Raw genomic sequence first — 20,536 nt, forward strand, 5'->3', positions numbered from 1 at the left:
GTGAAGTGTATGAAGAAAATATAAGAGTCGATTGAAAAGAAAAAGAAAAAAAAAAAAAAGAGGGAAAGGGAGTCTCTCAGACCCTGTTCACATGTGGTCAATTTATTTAATTATTATTATTTTTTTACACATGTGTGTCTACATTATATCCAGATAGGAATTATCCACATAAAATGCACCCAAGGATAATTCAAAATATAGTTAAATGCAATTTCATCAACACACTGCAGGAGGATTGCAAAAACCTTTTGGCTACATGTTCAAATGTAAACACACGCATCTCTCTGAGCCACAGAGGACAACCAATACATCATAAGACAAACAAATAAGACTGCTACCTTATTCGGAGTCTAAAGAAACTGAAAAACATTTATTTTCACTGCAGTGTCGAACCAGAAATGAAGAAACAGGAAGTCTGATTTCATTCTGGCCAACTACTACAAGTGTAAATGTGTGTGGTGACAATCTAATCAGGAAACAAGCCTGGGGCATGAAACATGACTTGACCAGGTGTAAACAAAGCCAGAGGCAATCGTTCATTTTCCATGTTCGTGTGCCACACCGAGCACGGCGCAAGAACGTGACATTTCAACTGAGATTATCTTAAAGCGACGATCCAAGAGGACTGGCTTGAATGTTTCCTCAGACTAATCTTACGGTGCGTGTGGTCTGAGGTTTCTTCACTCAAAACTTTAGTTCCTATCTGCAATTAGTTCCACTTTACCGTTCGACATGGAAAAATGGAAGAAAAACCCCTAACCCATTCATACCCCACCTCTCAGTATATGTGTACAAAGACAGGAGGAAGAAAAATAAAGCTGAGAATGAAGCAGCAGTGATCGTTGGTGGCTCTACTGAGCATACATAGCTAGTATAGCTTGCTTTGTTTACCATCGCAGTTATCTTTAAAAGCTATATGGAATTACGACAAGTTCTCATTCGATAAGTCCTCATCAAAAGATTAATTCATTCAAAAATACTGGACAGTGCACGTCCACAAAGGACAGCAGTATTGTTACCTACATGTTAAAATCAATAATCATCGATTATGAAAATGGTCGTCAGTGAAACTCACAAATAATCGTTTGTTGCAGCCCTACTACACACACACACACACACACACACAACTACAAGCGACACGAGTGATTAGCTACCTGTTAACGTGAACCTAGGTTAAGTGTACTTACCCACAATTCACAGTACATGTCCGGAGTACACGTAGTAAGGAGTATTAAAAAGGAGTCATATCATGATTAAAGTTTTCCTTTTATTTGGGTGTGTAATGAATCGGTTTAATTGCATGTGTAAGATCTGCAAAAGTTACAAAAGCTCAGTCTCCCACAAAGGGATTTATTCTATCTAACGGAACACTGCTCCAGACCTGCCCAAAACGCGTTGTTCGAAATCCAGATGTTACATCCGCGAACGTCTACGTAACAGCATGAACCATTAGCGTAACGCAACCCAAAGGCGTCCGTGGAGAAAGGCGGCGAGGCTTCGGTGAAGTACCTACGCACACGGCATAGTTTTGCACTTAACAACGCAGAAGAACGTCATCTCTGAAAGGTAAGAGAGTTACAAAATAAAAAACCCCCCAACTTTTTGTTGAAAACGTCCTGCTCAAGAGGTTTGCGCAAACTCGCTTGCGCTTGATCTGCTAGATCATCCGCGGTTTCAGAATCTGACTCGGGGTTCGAAGCGATACGGCAAAACTGACGACATTCTTACTTTCACACTATCCGGTGTGACCCAGATGAGGACGGGTTCCCTTCTGAGTCCGGTTCCCCTCAAGGTTTCTTCCTCATATCATATTAGGGAGTTTTTCCCTCATCACCATCGCCTCGCACAATTGGGATAAATTCACACGCTTAAAATCTCTATCCTGTGTTTATACGTTTCTGTAACGCTGCTTTGAGACACAATGTCCATTGTAAAAAGTACTATGCAAATAAAATTAAGTTGAATGTTGCATAGAATTGTTTTAGAAGCTTTGGAGGCTGAAGCAAATTTCAGACATACGCATGAGTTTTTTTGACCAATCACAATGCGACAGGTCAGCTGACCAGTCAGAGCACTCTGGGCTTTTCGAAAGGAGGGGCTTTGGATAAATCGGAGCGTTCCAGGCAGCATGGGAATAGACGTACTGCAATGATGTACAGTACACATGTGACGATGCGGTTTTTTTGTTTTGTTTTTTAAACATTAAAGCATGTTAATCTATTTTATTACACCCAATAAACAAAATCATGAACATTTAAAAAAAACAAAAAACCAAATTATGATCTGACCCCTTTAAAAGTGTAGTAAAACGCCTAAAGATCAGACATGCCCCCCCCCCCCCCAAAAAAAAACGAACAAACAAATAAAAAAAAAAAAAAAGGACATGATATTAACTAACGATAAGACACATACTGATGTTGCACTGTCGAGCTCCTTCTGCTTCCTCTCGAACACAGCATCGTCCATTTTGTCCCTTTCGAATTCTTTCTGACAGCGGTTCAGCAGCAACTTCCGGAAGTTAACAGTCGTGCCAGGTTTATCCGCCATCGGCACCTTCAGCTGCAGGCACATCAAAACACAATTTACAACCTTCCCTTCTAGATGCCGGACACAAAAATGACATCGGTAACGGAAAAGAAAGGAATGGATCATGCTGTCATGAAGATCGTACTGTCGCCAGGCAGTGGCACATGTTGGCATAGGCTACAGAGAAACTGGGCTCGTCGATGGCCTTCTCAAACACCAGGTCGATGACTCCTTTAAGCCTCTCCTCCGTGTTTATGGTGAGGTCCGTCACCTGCTTCATCAGCTGCGAGAACATCTGGGGCGTCAGTTTATTCAAGATGCTGCGCACCTTCCGGAACAGATCCTGCAACAGAGACGTGAAAACAAAACATCACTGAAATCAAACAAAAAACAACATTGACAGGCAAAACAAAGCACTCGCTCCTTAGGAAGACAAAACAAACCACGAAAACCTTTGAAGTACCGAGGGAAACCCCATTTTGGCTTTTTGTTTTTAGGAAGGAAAGAGAAAAAATAATAAATTTAACACAGTAGTGTTCTCCCAGTTCACCAGAAAGAAAACATGGAGGATGTCTACATTAGCTGTATGTTTAGATTTTGAACTTTGAACTTATTTCAGTTCTAGTACTGAATGACAAGTAGTTTATCGGGTGTGTCTACCTGTGTTTTCTGAGTTTCCAGGTCCTCTGGGAGCGATTCTCTCTTCATGCCGGGCTTCCAAGCATTCTCAGCCTTTTGCAGCTGCACCTCATGAATCACGGAAACATTCATGATGATCTTGCGAGGCTGGGGCCGCCAGACAGGCAAGCTGAGGAGCTAACGATGAGGGAGGACAGCAAAGAGCATAAGTGTACTTGAGTAACATGAATCAATAGAATATTTATTGAGACATAGACATCATGTAGTAACATGGGCTGTGTGTGTGTGTGTGTGTACTGGAGATTAAATAAATAAATAAATAAATAAAATGCTTGCATCACTCACCGGTGCTCCCCGTCCTCCTAGTAACTGCCTGCTAAAGTCAGCAAACGCTGGGGTGAAGTCAGGCCCTCTGGACAGCACCCGTGAGTCCACTGGCCTTATTGGTAACTTGGTTTGGTTAATCTGAAACGAGACCATGTGACACCATGTCTTTACCAGCAGGGGGTACAGTGAGCATTCTACACCACACCGTGCCAAGTACAGCAATCCCACCAGAATCTGATCCTTATACACCATCACAAGACACCGGACACCTATTCGAGTTTAATGCACATATTCACCAGAACTGTTCTGGAAGCTGGAAGTATCGTCAAAGAACATCGATCTACAAGTCTTAGCACAGCACCTTGTAGATGTAGCAATACGTTCTTACCAAACGCAACAGCAGTACGGTCAGGAGCCGCCACACATGCAAAGCGACATCTAAACATAGAAACGCAAATAACACTGAAACAAACAAACAAATTCTAGCAGGTGACCGAATGAACCCAAACTGACACTTCACTACGTCCGACTGCTGTGCCTCGACTCAAAAGAGAGTAGACTAGCATGTGAGATCATATATTACACATAAGCAGTGTGTTTATTCTGCATCCTGTGTTTCGCCCAAGTTCACAAATCACAGCCAAGCGTGACGTAACCTTAATGGAAACAGGATGTCCGAGGGTTCTGAACCGAGTGTGCCCAGTGGAGACGGACATGAACGGTAGTTCGTTCGCTGCAGGCTCATTTTGCAGCCTGCAGGAAAATGAGGGACCTTGTACATCGCAATGTTGAAATAGGATGCATAAACGCAAAACAAGCACGTTTTTCATAAAATGCCAGACAACACACAAGCAAATGAAACGGTGCTTTAACAGATTATAAATAAAGAAAAGAAAAAGAACAGCACCAGAAACCACTGCTGTTGTTCTATACTAAAAGTGTAAATTATTATTTCTTATGTCAGTGGGGACTCTTGGTCACTTTTTACTCTAACTGAGCTCGAGGAAGAGTCAAGAGAAGCTACACCTAGTGCCTATGGGTTATAAGCAGGTTGGTAAAATTAAAAACAACGACGTGACGGATTTCAAAACCTAACAATAAGACTTCGATAGAGTGACTAATACGAGCCCAAAACGATTCAGCGCTTCAGCCGAGACATTGTAGAGAACGTCTAGATTTCGTCAAGCACTCACCTTATCCAGAACGACATCTGTGATTTGAGGTAAGCCTTCAGGCTTCTGCACACATGCTGGCATGAACTGGAAGCCCAGCAGGAAGTCTCGGTCATACTGTCTTTTCCCATCGGGCTGCATGAGCGCTGAAACAGATCGAGACAGCAAAACTGCGATTTCGCCATTGCAGAAATGAACACAAATCAAACAAGCTCTGCAATACTTGGAGGAGCTTGTGATTTTTCAAAATTGCCGCAGATTTGGGCCAAGAAGCGTCACGTGACATCATTACGACGCACATTCCGCCAAAGCCCTCTTCGATTCAAATCGAACCTCTTTGGCCGCAATCATCACCAACAAAACTCAGTGAAATCCTGTACGGACTGTTTAATATTAAAACAACAAGCCAATTTTTATGTCAAAACCAACAACTGGGACTACCCGAACTATCCTAAGTGGAGTGTTTGTCGTATCTTTACCTTCCTGTATGGCTAATAAAGGCCCTGTCGAGCCATTCGCCTCCTCCGGAGTGACCGCGTCACCCATGTGCTCAGTTTCAAACACGTGGCCGTCTCCGTTTTTCAGCAGCTCCGTTTCGGTCTCTCCGTTCTCCTCTGGAAAGCAAGCCGGAGCTGGAGAGAAGCCATTTCTCATCTCCGGGGCCGGTCTACAGATCTCTTCTCCAGCCGAGCCATCGGTGGCGGACTCCTCCTAAATGATTAAAGAAAAGAAGAGCTTTCAAATGGGAGACATTGAGGGGACCTTAATATATTAGAGTAATATAATATACTTCTTGTCACGATTAGCTTTCCTACTATTGGCTATAGCACCTGTGAAAAATGTTCAATGCAAAACAAAGGAGGGCACTGGGTTATCAGGTGGGTGGGGCTTTAACAGAAGTGTATGCTGTCAGTTCATTTAAATTTACAAATCAGAATTGAGAAATCGCTACCTGCCTATCCATCAACACTATCAGTTGCCCGAGACGTCCAGATTTAGCTCTGTAAAAGTTATGCCGCTCATTAATTCTGCTATTGGACAAGCCCACACAAGTTTTTGTGGTGATTAAGTAGAATTTAATTGGTAATTAAACTTATTCAGTCCACTTTTAAATACTTATCGGGGGCAGATCTGAGGCAGAGGTGTCAAAGAATATCTGAACTTGTAAACCTATAACAACAGTTTCTATGTCCTTACTGATTAGAGTGGAACACCACCACCTACACACCTCGTTTTCCTTGTGTAAAGGATCCACAGCTGAATTCTCTTCAATTGTTTTTGCGCAGTCCTTTGGTGCAACAGAAGCAGCTTGTGCTAAAACAGAAGCAAATTATAAGAGTTAGTAATTATACTGCATTATACACTCTAGAAAAACAGCCCAGAAACACCACAGCACAGCCACGGAGGTATAGAAGTGGCATGGGTGGTGCTTTGGCATAAATAACCTCACTCTCTTCATATTCAACCACAGTACTGCAGAAAAAGTGCCAGCCAGGATACAAACTAATACAGAAACGGGTCGTACCTGTTGCAGTTATTTTTCTGGAATTAGTCGGATTGTGTGTTTCTGCTAAACCATCAGAGCTCTGTGCTGTCGTTTCGGCTTTGAGGTTGACATCATTAGCACCACGGGCCTTGCCTTGTTCGTGCAGGTCACTGCTGGGAGGCTGAATTAATAGAGGCAGGCCAGGGGGTGGCGCTAAAGGACACATGGTACTGGAAGGTATTAAGGTGGTTGGGCTGATTGAAATTTGGCTCACAGGGGCAGGGAGCTCTGCCTGGATCACCTCTACCGAAACCGGTGCTTCATTTTGAGCCAAAGGTGAGGACGGAATGCTGGTCAAGGGAACTTCTTGTACCTGGAGCTCCTGCTCACAGCTCGGGGAAGGTGGAGGTGACTCTGATAGACCGTTAACAGCTTTTCCTGGAGAAGGGGAGGAGGCCGTGGGGCTGGGGGCAGCTTCTGGAAGAGTTTCTTCTTCCACGGGGATGGGGGATCGAGCGACAACAGGGGAAATTGTAGACAGCTCTTCCATTTCGCCGGCAACTGTCGAATTGCAGGTGCTGAGAGGAAGAGGCAAACTAGAGGGCATTCCAGGTTTTGTGTGAGATGAAGAGTCTGATGTAGGAGGGGTTGGGGTTTCGCTTCTTTCTGTGGAAGATTCTGAAGGTCCGGGAGACGAAGATTTATGGAGAGCAAAATCAGCTCTGGGCTTGTCCCCTAATACATAAAAATAGGTGAGATTACATTTATAAAATCATAGATAATCCGAATAATTTTCATATTTAGACTCATTTCATCTGACACTCGGTCAACTAATAGCTCTGTATTATTGGCATCCGTGTGGTTGAGAGTATGTGGAGAAAGGGCAGGAGAGTGTAGCATACCTAAGGTGGGTTTGCTATCTGTAGACACAGGACTGAGTCTGTAGGGTGGATCCATGTTGTAGTATAACTGCTCTGGTGTCTGACTGGCACTTCGCTGCAATGCACACACACCAAGAGATGTTAGGGTATAAACACATTAGGATAGACATACTTCTGAAAATGTCTCTGGTGGTTGACGGTTGTCAATCAAACGTCTTTGGGCATATGTGGTTACAAGGTTTGCCCGAGGATAATACCTAGCTTCGAGATTAAGATCTCACCTACTGAGGAAAAAGTGTTTATATTTATATAAATAAAATAAAAAAGGCAGGGAGCAAATGGCAGATAGAAATAAATAAATAAATAAATAAATAAAGAGTTGTGGTACCCAGTCACCTATTTTAGGAGAAATCCTGCATGCAAACATCAGGAATAAGCCTAAATCAAGGGTGTCCAGCCCCAAGTCCAAATGCAGCTCACAGACAGATGTTAATTGGCTCGTGGTTTCTCTCTTAGAAATGTTCGATAGGTGGAGCACCTGCCAACACGTTGCACTTTTTCTTTTCATCAACCAGTGCCAGCAGGCCGTGTTAGTTAAATTACAAGAGCCTTGCACTACACCTGCAAATGAATTTACTGAATAATATTTAGTCATGACTACAGACAAAAAGTGCAAACTTAACAGTTAGAAAGGGGGATTTCAAAAGGACTGGCAACGAGAATACTTTTTCCAATGAAAGCCATAGCAAATGCATGAACGTCAAGCAGCTGGAAGCGGTTCTGGCACAAGGAACTTCTTATTCAGAAGATTACTAGAGCTAATAAGCGGCGATGCTTACAACCACTAAGCATGGAAGATGTTTCAGAAATCCTTGAAGGAGTCTTTAACTGGTGTTGGCTGCAGGATTATGGCCAAAATGATAATCCCGATTATTTTGATCAATATTGAGATCTCGATTATTTATCACGATTATTAATTGATTTTAGTGACAACGTATTTTTATTGCGCTTTCACATTTATTAAGTTTTCTCATGCCACAATATAACACACAAGTAGCATGAGAAAACTTGAGCTGGTCAGTTATAACAGAATTTAGGAACATGGTATGAGCCATGACACATTAATTTACCTTCTGATAAACTACATTTAATATTTTCAGTTCATTTTACAGACTGTATACAAAAAACAACGTTAACCTGTTCCACCTTGTAAACAAATACAATAAACCTCAATGTTCAGTGTTTGAAGTCAGCTCCTCTTAAATATATTTAAAGCTACACTATTAGACATTTTCCACTGTCATGGTTCTGGGCTGGAGTCAGTTCTCGAACCGCTCTGTGTGTATTGTGTAGATATCTGAATAATCTCATATAGGATGTGATTGGGTGAGTTCATTTACCCGTCAGATGCAAAGCGCTTTAGTTTAATGGTGTTCATTACTGATGCACCGATCAGGATTTTTACAGCCGATACCGATCCAGATACCGATCTCTTTTTGTTTAAACTTTAATCAGGAGGTCTGTCATAAACAGTTAAATGTAAGCTCTCTGCTCATGGTCACTGTTAATGGAGTTAAAATAATAGCAATGAGAAATACTGTTGGTTAATTGATAAATAAACAAGCATAAAATATTTATTTTTTAATATCTTAAAAACAATAGGGAGTCCTAATTAAGAGTAGACTAACACAAAAATGATCCATATTAGGAAAAAGGCTAATAGCTTTCTAAGGAGATAGTGAACTAAGCTTAATGTCAAATAGATATTAAATGCAACCCATAGTAATTACACATTATTTCATTTCTCATTTTATTTATATTTAATGAAATTATAATATCTATTTTTTTTATATTAAATGATTTATTTATAACTAAGAACATTTTCTGTCTTTACATTTTATTAGTTATATTTTTGTTTGTTTCAGTTTTTGATCGGTTCCCCAGTACATTGTTCCATGTCTGCTGATAATATTGGGGGTGGGGGGGGGGTAATCAAAACATGGAAACTGGAGTTTACTTTTCTAGTGATATCAGGCAACCGTGAGTTTAAATGGAGTGAATTAGAGTTAGTGAAGGAGAGCAGCAGTGAACTGTAGGTTTACAGACTGAACAGTTGCTACTCTTGATTATGATTGGTGAGGAATTATTTCATAAAGAAGTTGGAATTAAACCGCTGTGTCTACACGAGCAGGTGAAAGTTCAGGTCATTTTGCAGGATCAATAAAAGATGGCGGTTGTGATATCTGGAAGTTGCAGTAGATGATGTAGAGTTACTCGTCATCATTATGGCTTCTCTGCAGTATTTCCACACTTGTTCGACTGACCGAGGAGATGAAAAGCAGTGCGAAAGTACCTGTTGCGCGGTGTAGATGCATTTTGGACTTCCTGTAGTTTTTATTCCAATTGTATTATACAACTCCGAACAGGTCACTCACACCGGTGCGAATAAATATTTATTCACAGTCGAACAAAGTACTTTTCAGTCACAAACGCGAGTGAAATGGTCGCACTGTAGAGCCCTGAGTTTATCTGCAAAGTTTTTTTCCCCGTTTAATGTCCCCGACAACCTCTGTAGTGCCACTTAGCAACATGTTAATGCCATGATTTCTCCTCGCGCAAGAGCAGGAGCTCGAAGCGGAGCTGGCAGCTCGAGGGATAAAATGCTAACCCCGTTTCGGGGTTTTGGCACTACAAAATGACGTCATCCCTGCGCCACTCTACGGTGATTGGCTGTAAGTGTAGGAAGCGCTTGATTTGATCTGAAGCGGAGTTTTAGCGGAGGACGAGCTTTAAACGTTAATATCGCAGTCAATCATATTCATTTAATCGTGGGCAGTCAAAATCGTAATCCCGATCGATATCCGATTAATTGTGCAGCCCTATGTAGACTTTCCTAAAAGCTGCTCGGGGGGAACGTGCTGAAAAGTTGCAGCACAGTCTGGTATAACTCCACCATTCAGAATGCAAGACTAAGCAGTGAATCGTCAGAATAGCACAGAATCAACGGGAAAAATTATACATATACATTATATATATATATATAAAATATCTTCGTGCTCTCTGCATCACCAGGGTTTCCACATACCCCAAACATTGGTATCTACCTTTTGGAAGCAGGTACCAGTTCATCCATTCTATCACACACAAACAGATGGAGGAACAGTTTCTATCCCAAAGCTGTTAAGCTGCTTGCCTCCACCCACATACATGCTGAGCATTAAAGCACAGATTGTTGCAGAATTGCTATTCGCATGAATGCTGTGACTTCAGTGTGCAGCGACATGAACAGTTCCTCAACTGTAATATACTTCTTATTGCTCAGTAACATGCTTGCTGTGACTTACTGCCTTTAATATTACTGTGATCAACTATATAGTTTACTTCTACTATATACACTACCCATAACTATATCCATTGTGCAATATCATGCTTACTGAGAGTCACCAGTACTACGGAAAACGCATTATTCTGCCTTTATATTATACAGCTTTATACAACAGTGCAGTTGAATGCTTGAATCTGATTGGTCAGAAGATTCAACCGCACAGGTCAGACAATAGTTCGGGCTGTAACATGAATGATAAGTCAACATTAACGCACTCATTCCAATACGTCATTGCTCCTATAATAATAGCTCATTACACAGGGATTTGTACAGCAGACAGGCCAAATAATCTAAGAATAAACAGATGTGCCATTGTTTAACAAAGTAAAACCTATAGAGGAGACATTTATTTCACCTTTATGGAAGAATCTCATTTGTAAGTGCTTTGAAGTTTATCGTGGCTATAACACAAATGAGAACAGAAACTACCTTGTCTCTAGGACATTCCACAATATTAAATCTAACTATAAAATGCTTTGTAGACATTTTATATATTAATAAATTAAACATTGCAATCTTTGGCAAATAACTGTAATAACCACTGGGCAGTGCTGGCTTGACGGCTGAGGCTCTGGGTTACTGATCGGAAGGTCGGGGGTTCAAGCCCCAGCACTGCCAAGCTGCCGCTGTTGGGCCCTTGAGCATGGCCCTTAACCCTCTCTGCTCCAGGGCCGCTGAATCATGGCTGACCCTGCGCTCTGACCCCAACTTCCTGACATGCTGGGGTATGCGAAGAAAACAATTTCACTGTGCTGCAATGTGTATGTGATTAATAAAGACTCATTCATAAGAGCAACAAAACACTCCACACCATGGTGTTGTACGAAAATCATCTTTGGGGTTGGGGGCAGGGCACTCAGCTTGCGCGTCATGGTGCGTCCCTACTCCCCCCTCCCCCCGGCGTGCATTATTTTTGTATAAACAGCACAATCAGTCGGGTTTTATTCCTTATTCATCACTCATTATATATATATATATATATATACCCTATAATGCATTTACTCTTTAAATTTTACACTGTCGATACTACACGGTCTGTCCTTGGTCTGCATTTTAATACTGGGTCTCCACTGTGCTGCCTGTGCTTGTTGCTTAAATGTGTGGGGTGAGTGATTAAGCAATTTATTTAGTCTACCAGTGTAATGACAACTCACAGTTTCCTTTGCCAAGTAGTAGTGAGAAAGCCTGTACAGGAGGAGTCCTTCCTACCTGAGGAGGGGTGGGGGTGGAGGAAGGACGTCCCACGGGGGGCGTGGTATTCCCGCTGCCAGCCATGATCTCTTCTGTAATGTCCTTCCCACCTTGGTTGGGGTCCCGGATCCTGATCTGAGGGGACGGAAAGAGAGAAAGCCCAGACATGATTACGTAATTCATTCCCCTTTCTATGCCTTTATTGTTCATATCAAGCTAAAGTTATTCACTGTACTACTACAGAAAACTGGTTCGATGATTGTCTTTAATAAATAACACTTGTTTACTATTAGCCTTTGATTCTGTGGTGCGTCTAACGTTCGTGTTCCTGTAAACGAACTGTTCCTATAGAAACATAACATATCTGAATGGCCACTGATTACATTATAAAGCTGTGGTTTGAATTATAGCTGGATCTACTGTCGTAGCTGCTGCTATAGATTCGAGAATTCGACAGCACTGTGATAAAAATATTTAAGCAGCTCTAAAGTGGTGATGAGAAACCCATTTTAAACTCTAACTGGCTGGACATGATCGAGTGAGCGAGTTGTGGAACACTCACTGGCTTCTTCTCACGCTTGGCTGGTGGAGGCTGCTGTGGCGCTGTAGGCACTATAATTGGGGCAGAGGAGGGATACACCGTCTGGCCTGGAAAATACGCCGGACCCGGAGCAGCTGTTGCTTAAAGAGAGGGAGAGAGAGAGAGAAAAAAAAAATTAGTCACACCATTATTTCATGAGTCACTGATCAAAACAGCTACTGAGGAGATCATTCTGGAATGTGGTCAGATATCAGTCAACATCCGATGAGCAGAAAAACAACTGCACGTGACTAAAACCAGCTGGGTGTGAGACTGAGGAATGTACTGGAGTATATACTGTACTTTTGCACCAACCGTAGGGTGCAGGGTATTCTCCAGGGCCAGGGCCAGGGTAGAAGGTTCCAGAGGCAGGGGGTGGAACGGAGAACTGCTGCGGAGGTCCAACGTAGGGTGAACTGTGTCGATACTGAGGATTAAAAAGCGAGATCACCGGTTAGCCCACGCCTATACATCTACTCTATTTCAATTATAAATGGCCTGCATAAAGTCAATTACCTGATGATGATACTATATCTACAAGAGCAGCAGTTATACAATACGTGGATGACATCTCCCACACTCATTTGTTTCTAGTTTCCACAAGCTATTTGAACTACATTATGCACTAGTGCAAGAGCCTGCCCCTCCACTGTAGGAATAAGTGTACAAGTTCAATCGCTCCTACTGTTGCTCTAAACATGATCTTATGCTGCGAGGACATGCGAGTGAAGGCAAAACCTCCCCAGATATCACACACATCAATTACGTTTTGCTGCATTACTTCATTTTATCTAAAACATTCACCAAATATTTATTTTGTTGTCATACAGTTTATGTCTGTAATTTATTTGAACCTACCCTTACTCTGTAAACACAACAGTGAATAAGATACTTAAAAAAAAAGAAAAAAAAAGAAACCCAACAACAAAACATTAGATAAATGGTGAATCTGTAGACAGACTGTATGAAAGACCGGTGGGAATCTGGGATTCAAATAAACCGCACACAGGTCTTGTCAGTGACGTGTAAGTAAACAAACAAACAAACATAAATAAATAAATAAGCCCATAATGATTAAAAGACAGCTCTATAGCAGCATTATACAGGCAGACAGTGCTCAGAGGGGATAGGGCTTGGGTACCTGGGGGATGTAGTATTGAGCCGCTTGTGCTGAGGGAAAGGGCATGGGAGTCATGGTCATCATGATAGTTTGATTAGGGGGATAGACGGCAGTGGCGGTGGGGGTCTGAGGGCCGGGCCGGAGTGAGGGAGTGTTGGTGGGAAGAGCAGACCGAGGTGTCTGCATCTGAGCCCTGTGCAGGAACTGTAGCGGGGAAAGAAAGAGAGAACAAAAGAATATCAAACAAGCTGTTCATCTGAAGAAAACATCCGACTGTTTCAGGATTAAAACAGTCTCAACACTGAATTTATTTAACGGCTTTGAATTTCCATTCAGACGTTCACATCCTGGCTGAAGAAGAGAATAAGCATCGTACTTCATCTAGTGTTCAGAGTTGGATTAAGCACATGCAGTGAAGAGTCTGACCTCTGAATAGAAGCAAACTAATTCCAAAGCAGAATCGTGTCCAAGTTATCCACTAATCTGAATTGACCTGGTGTTTCCTTGTATGATGCCGAATTAAAGTTTGACAAATATTTCGTTGTTCACGTCAATGTTTTGTACAATATAAAAATACATGCAAATACATCTAGAATGCAATTTCAGGGCAAGTACTACATTGTGAAACAAGTAAATCATTAAATCATTCATTCTTCTTCACAGCGTCTTTACCCTTACTAAGCTTCTGGCGTCATGTACAAAATAGTGCATGCCTGTGGGGATCATGGTAGTGCACATGTCTAGTTCATAATGCGAAAAACCCCTAAACAAAAACTGTTTATTGTTTTTTTTTTTGTTATTATTAGCATCTGCTAGACATTACTCTGGTATCAGAGTCCTAGCAGCCAATTAATATGGGTCCCAGATTGTAAAATTAAGACAAATTCGAATAGCAAGTTAGCGCTATCATTATCATCATCATCATCATTACTAGAACTATTCGTGAAAATCAACCTCAACATTATTTGTTTACTATTAAATGTTTATTTGAACCTTGCCTACATGTCATGTAGATATTATCTTATTAGCCTAAACTTTACTTTCTTTCATGTTTATTCTACTTGTACTGCAATTAACCTCATATTCCACACAGGAGAAAAAGAAAATCTGCCTTATCATCAGTACATTATCTGATTCATATGGCTTAAAGGCAAGTGGTTGGTTTAAAAGGAGTGGCTTAGACACAATTAAAAATACTTATGCCCCGAGAGGTTTATCCCAAAAACAACAAACCTGGCAACCTCAGATACATGAAGTGAATAAGCCATCCAGAAAATCAAGTTAAGCACCCACTTAACTTTCCTTGCGTGTCTACTGACTATCGAGCATATGTCTCAATCTCTTTTAATAAAACCCCTGGTGAATTTCCACCGTAAACATCTAAAAAAAACACACAAAACCTTGTGGGAGAATGGAATGATTTAGAGCCTGGAAACAGCTCTAGCCATGTCAATACTGGAGGCAAAAATCTCACATCTCTAGGATTACCCTGCACTGCAAATATTTCCTCAACAAACCCAGCCAATGAGGGCGTCAGCTGAGCAACTTCAACTCCAGAGGTGACCCTTCGTGGCTCGCCCACATTCTTCCCGCTCTCGAACACGTGGGAACCGTGAAATTACCTTCTTTTCCCCCCTCACCTATGACACCAAACGTACGTTACTTGAAACGGTATCAATCCTCCCAAAGCATAAAGAGCCAAACAAGTAAACGGCGCAGTGGTGGGTTACACCCAGTGAAACTACCGCTCAGTGGTGCAGAGGTGATCCCAACAGCTGGAAGACAAGTTTAATCACCATGAAGAATCCATATACTGTATATAGTCATTAGGAAGGGAATATACCCATCTTTCTTCAGTACCTACATTAGTCATGTGTGTGGTTACATGACTGAGTGGAGTGCCGAGTTATGTTCAATTTATTTATAGAGTGCTTTTAACAATTATCACAAGGCAGCTTTACAGAGAGCCAGATATAGACTTAAAAATGTATCCTTAACGAGCAAGCCAGAGGCAATGGTGGCAAGGAAAACCTCCCTCAAGATGACATAAGGAAGAAAACTTAAAGGGCGTACTCACACTAGGCCCAGTTGCCTTGTAACATGCCCAAGCATGACGGTCCCCCTTCCCCATTGCCTGCAATCACACTGCACCTAACGTGCCGAGCCTGAGCACGCTTATGTCATTACGACGCTAGTTTCGTTTTGAAGAAAACAGGAAGGAAAGCACTCTCGCACAGCGTGATTGACTCAATCATTGTCACTTTAATACACTGGGTTCACACAGGGGCTTGTACCAAGAATTTCGTCTAACGAACCACAGAGAGGCCACTTGACATCGGCTGACTGTCCACTTGATCGGAGTTTATCACGTGTGGCCATGTATTTCCTCGCCATTTTTTCCTCCCCACTTTAACCCAGCACTGAAAGGCGGTCCAGTTAAATCCTCCGTCTTTAAACTTTGCTGAAAATTGAAGAAACTCTTGAATTTCTGTGGGTGGTTGACAACCGTTTCTTAATATAGTCCTTCCAAATTTGGAGAAGTACAGCCATTTCCTCATCTGTCCAGAACATCCTTCCTTCAGCATAAGCAGCCATGTTGAAGAGCACGATTTGTACAGAGGCCTGTATTCGGAATTCACGAACGGAAAAAAAAAAAAAAGTCAAGTGAGCCCGGAGCGATTTGGGTTCACGATGCATGTTTTTAGCAAATAAGCTGAAAGCTTATCTCCCAATATGGTCTCGGTTCGGTTCGCTTTGAAAGGGTCCGGGATCGTTTGGAGTGTTCACACATGGGCCAAAAATCCAGGGAACCATGCTCAGACCCCTGAAAAGGACAAAGTGTGAAAACACCCCAAGATGGACACATCTTAGAGGTGTTTATAGCCGCCCAGATGGTGATGACACCACAACGTAAAAACGACACTGACTGTGGACTAAAAAAAAACCATGAGAAAGTCTGGAGGACTGGCTTCATGCTGAGGCCTGGATACTCCCTGTTTTCAAGCCTTTATACCGAAATGAATGGCGCAGCTGATCGGCAGAGAGCAGCGAAAGATAAATACACAGAACGAGTACGTGCATGCGTGTCTACGCAGGACAGGAATCGACCTGCACTTTTATTGCAGCAATTACATAAGCCTCTATAAAGCCCATGGGATTAAAACACTATCATCAGATTCAAAAACGATCAGGCCGGATTCAGGAAGCGGCAGGCTAGACAGCGTTTTAAGACGGAAACAAACTAGTCTTGCCTCCTCGGAAAAGGTAACTTCAACCATCTGCTTAATTGTGTTGATGGCAGAGCTGAAGCACGAAAGGTCATGGGTAAAAGTCTCCTAAGGGCTTTCCTCATTCTGCGCATTTCAAAAGGGACTTCGATGGGCCAGAATCCTTGCACAATATTGAGGCAATAAAGAGAGAGAAGCTGGTGGGATAAAGGGCACAGAGGAAAATCAATAAAGATCTGTGTGCACACACACACACACACAACTGGTACATGATTGTGCAATCACACTGGCACGAAGTCACCCCGGGTAAGTTTGATAGCCTTTTAGAATATTAGGCAAGTCCTGTAAAAAGTTGTTTATCCCTAACAGGAGCAATAGCTTACTGAATTCCCAGCTAGCAGAGAGTAACGGAGAACAACAAACAGACCTGTGCAGTGCCGGCCACTGCGGACTGAGTGACAGTGCTGATGGTCTGAAGTGTGTGTTGCTATTAAAGAACCATGAGTCATATGTGCCAACAGAAGGAAAAGCACAACCAGGGGCTAAACACCCCTTTGCAGTGGTGGGTTTCTATGCGTGTGCGTGCACGAGAGCCGATGAGATACTCACCATGACTCATATACATCTACACCGGAGAGAGCACAGCAAAAATCTATAAAAATCCTCCCCGTCCATTGTGAGCAAATGCAAGATTGTGGGAGGCAGACGTGTGTGTGTGTGTGTGTGTGTGTGTGTGTGTATGTGTGTGTGTGTGTGTCATCTTAAAGTACAGATATGACATTTTACATGACAATGCGTCACACATTATTGTTTTGTTGTGGACACTTCCAAATTCCGTCGTCATGTGAGAGCCAGCTGATAGGGAGACACCATTACTGTTTACAAATTTAAGTAAGCTCACAGCTAATTATTATTATTATTATTATTATTATTATTTTTTACCGGTTTTGCAAAACTATATTTGTAAAAAATGTCAGATGTCGTTCCCAAGGTTCCATTCAGCAAGCTTACACGACATAACCAAACTGAAAAGTGCGTGTCACGTGCTATCTAACATTAGACTATTAGTCAGGTCAGTCGGTTATACAAGAGCTAGCAAGAGATCAGGAGCCAGTAAACAAACGTCACATGTACAGCACACTGGGAGTAATGACTCGTCATAAACCTGTCGTGGATCCAGCGGGCAGTGCCTCCGAAGGACCCTTTTTCGGTTGAAGTATAAATAAAAATATAAAACATGTATATGACTGCATTAATCTGGCGAAGAATATCAGAAGACAAGCGAGTCGACGTGACGAGGCCGACGTGACCAATACCAAATCGCCTGGTAAACATCTGGCTTCGTCGGCTGCTGCCGTGTCAAACACCAGTGTTCCTCTCTTCTTTGTTTTGGTTTTTTTTTTTTGATCTATTGACCAGCCAATAAGAAAAAGTGCTCATTTTGCTGTTGCTGATAAACCCACCCCCCACCCATTTGATATAAACTGTTGTCATAGTGCATGTGAAGCAGTTGGAATATGTATTTAGTGGTGTGATGCTCCATGATACTGTACTGGTAACTCCCTGCTCATTCCCAGATCCCACAACGGGCTCTACAGTCACCAACTATTTTTATTAGTCAGACACGTTATATTAACAGCAGTCGGTGTCGATGCACTTAACAAGCTGACTGGGCCATGAGTTCATTTACAGTAAGTAATGAACTCATGTAAGCACAGTGTAGTTGTCACTTGACTTGTAGCCTTGCTACAGTGTTAAATGCAGCCTTTAGGCGCTATATGTTGAAGCGGAGCGACATGATTGAGCAGCAGCTCCCCAATCCCGGTTCTGACCTACGTTCACCAACCCTTTGCTGCTTCGACATCTCACTACACGTTGGTTTCAAATCTCCTGCAAGTTGCTGGTGTTGACAGGTTGTTGAGGAGGCAGGCAGGAGCACACTGTCCTGCTGCACAGATGTCAAACTCCTCCACGAATCCCACAAATAAAAAGACAAGTAAGGGGATACCCGCTCGGAATGAGCTGGAAGCATCAGATTTATTTCAAGATCACTAAAAAGGGTGTTGCAGACTGTAGAAATAGCCTGCGCGATGTTGAAATCAGCATGAAGCAAGCCGGTTAGACTAGAGGGCACTCTTGTGACTTTGTGCTTAAGTTATAGTAAGAATCAGCAGAAGGATCTAAGGCGGTGCTGATTACAGGTTCTCCAGGGGTCGTTACATAAGCGATAATCATGAACATCCTTCAACCAGCCTGCTTTTGCAAGAACAGGAAATGAGGAAGAAAAAAAGTCCCACCGGTATAATTATAATGGGAGACCATGTGTGTGTGTGTGTGTGTGTGTGTGTGTGTTGATGTATCTGGTTGAACAAGAAAGGGAGAAAGCTTGTGCGTGTGCCACGGAATGAAACCGAGAAAAGCACGAACGTCATCTTACATGGCAAACGAACATAACCAAGTCGGATGAATGAAATTTCCGATGCCTCTGCAGCATTTCCTCTTAGACTGACTTGTGCATCTGCGGGAGAACACGTCATTGTTCTTCCTCCATCTGGCCTGCCCCCGCCCACCCCACACACACACACACACACACACACACACACACACACACAGACCCAGAGTGCATGGTGCCAGTGTACTGGCTAACGCCGCCCTGCTGGCACTCAGCTCGTCAGAACTGTAATAGCCAGACAGTTTGAAGGTGCAAAAGACTGATTCATCTGTGCTGGGAAGGTTAAGATGTTCTGCTTTGTGCTGACAGAATGTCTAATCAACTTTGTGTCCATTTCTGTCTGATAAGAGTCCCTTTCCTGCGTTGCAGAACTGTACGTCCAGATCGACTGGAGGACTCGTGAAAATAGCCTTAAAATAGTTCCAAGTGCACCTCTTAGGATCTAATCCGAGGAGTAAGAAGTGTGAACTGCTATTGCTAGGAGAATTTTAAGATTTGGTCTATCGAAGTGATGACCTCTAATCGTTCATAGCTTAAATGGCAATCCCCGCTGGACATAAATACACAACTATAGAGGAGTTAAAAGAAAGAAAGGACAGTATAAAGAGCAGATCTGTAATCAAATCAAATCTTGATAAATTGGTGTGACAGGTGATGACGGTTTTATATCTAGCCATTTTACGCACCACAGAAGAGTTACGGGAAATGAAACGGAAGATAAAATGTCATTACGATCACTTTAATTGGGTCATTTTCAGTGGAACGGTCCAAGATATTTTATGGCCACGTTATTAAGGAGATCTTGTTGAAGGGTGAACAAATTCGTTTCATGACGCCAACTACTGTCCGACATCCACCCAAAATGTGTCACGCTCATCAGTATAACAGTACAGCTCACAAGGTGATTATTTTTATTTAAAAAAAAAAAAAAAAACCTTTAGTGTCGTGACTTTAGATCACGGCACGCTGCTCACTGGTTCAGACGTTTTTTTTTTTTCGTGCTAGGCACTAGAGTTTCATCATGCTTTTGGGCTTTCCTTCTCAAGTAGATGTTTTGCTTTAAGGGAGGTTGATAAAATTACATGAAACATGTATTGCTTAGTCAAACTCATGCAGTTATTTACACTGAAGGTCAGTTAATTTTCTTATTCCAATACAAAGTGGGGGAGAAAAACCACATGTCTGCTCCCTCGGTCATAAAAGAAGAGATACAGCTGCTCCACTTGTTTATGCGTAGAGTTTTCTTTTTTTTTTTTATTATAAATCAAATGAACAGAAGAGCAAGCTGACCACATCGAGTCATATCCAAAATGGATGGACTTCAATTAAACTTCATTATGTTGCTTACTGATTAATCCTTAATTCCACATCAGCTGTAATCCATCCGTACAAGCACGGGATTTAACGGCTGCACGTCTGTCCTGTCTCACCGCTGCCGACTTTTGTTACTTGAAACAGTCTGAGACTCCTGGGATAGCTGCGTATGCTCAGTGTATATCCCCGATAGGTGGAAATCCTTCACGTCTGCACTGCAGAAATACAACAGTCCC

The 20,536-nt window shown here is 42.3% G+C and overlaps 1 protein-coding gene across 4 annotated transcripts in view; it reads right to left on the reverse strand.

Annotated features, from left to right (window-relative positions):
- The window catches only part of eif4g3a (eukaryotic translation initiation factor 4 gamma, 3a), a 67,920-nt gene that overhangs the window by 19,858 nt on the left and 27,526 nt on the right, over positions 1–20,536 (reverse strand). The window contains exons 6-18 of one of the 4 annotated variants that reach the window (XM_053653283.1): positions 13,329–13,511; positions 12,503–12,614; positions 12,170–12,282; positions 11,626–11,742; positions 7,053–7,146; positions 6,190–6,885; positions 5,893–5,978; positions 5,144–5,375; positions 4,686–4,810; positions 3,511–3,630; positions 3,187–3,342; positions 2,672–2,869; positions 2,413–2,559 (exon numbers count right to left, since the gene is read on the reverse strand). In XM_053653283.1, the coding sequence (XP_053509258.1) occupies positions 2,413–2,559; positions 2,672–2,869; positions 3,187–3,342; positions 3,511–3,630; positions 4,686–4,810; positions 5,144–5,375; positions 5,893–5,978; positions 6,190–6,885; positions 7,053–7,146; positions 11,626–11,742; positions 12,170–12,282; positions 12,503–12,614; positions 13,329–13,511 (2,379 nt within the window). Of the gene's footprint in view, positions 1–2,412; positions 2,560–2,671; positions 2,870–3,186; positions 3,343–3,510; positions 3,631–4,685; positions 4,811–5,143; positions 5,376–5,892; positions 5,979–6,189; positions 6,886–7,052; positions 7,147–11,625; positions 11,743–12,169; positions 12,289–12,490; positions 12,615–13,328; positions 13,512–20,536 lie in introns of all 4 variants that reach the window. The other 3 variants (XM_053653282.1, XM_053653281.1, XM_053653279.1) reach the window with 3 other exon arrangements.

The sequence above is a fragment of the Ictalurus furcatus genome, chromosome 21, assembly GCF_023375685.1.
Source record: "Ictalurus furcatus strain D&B chromosome 21, Billie_1.0, whole genome shotgun sequence".
Taxonomy (NCBI): Eukaryota; Metazoa; Chordata; class Actinopteri; order Siluriformes; family Ictaluridae; genus Ictalurus; species Ictalurus furcatus.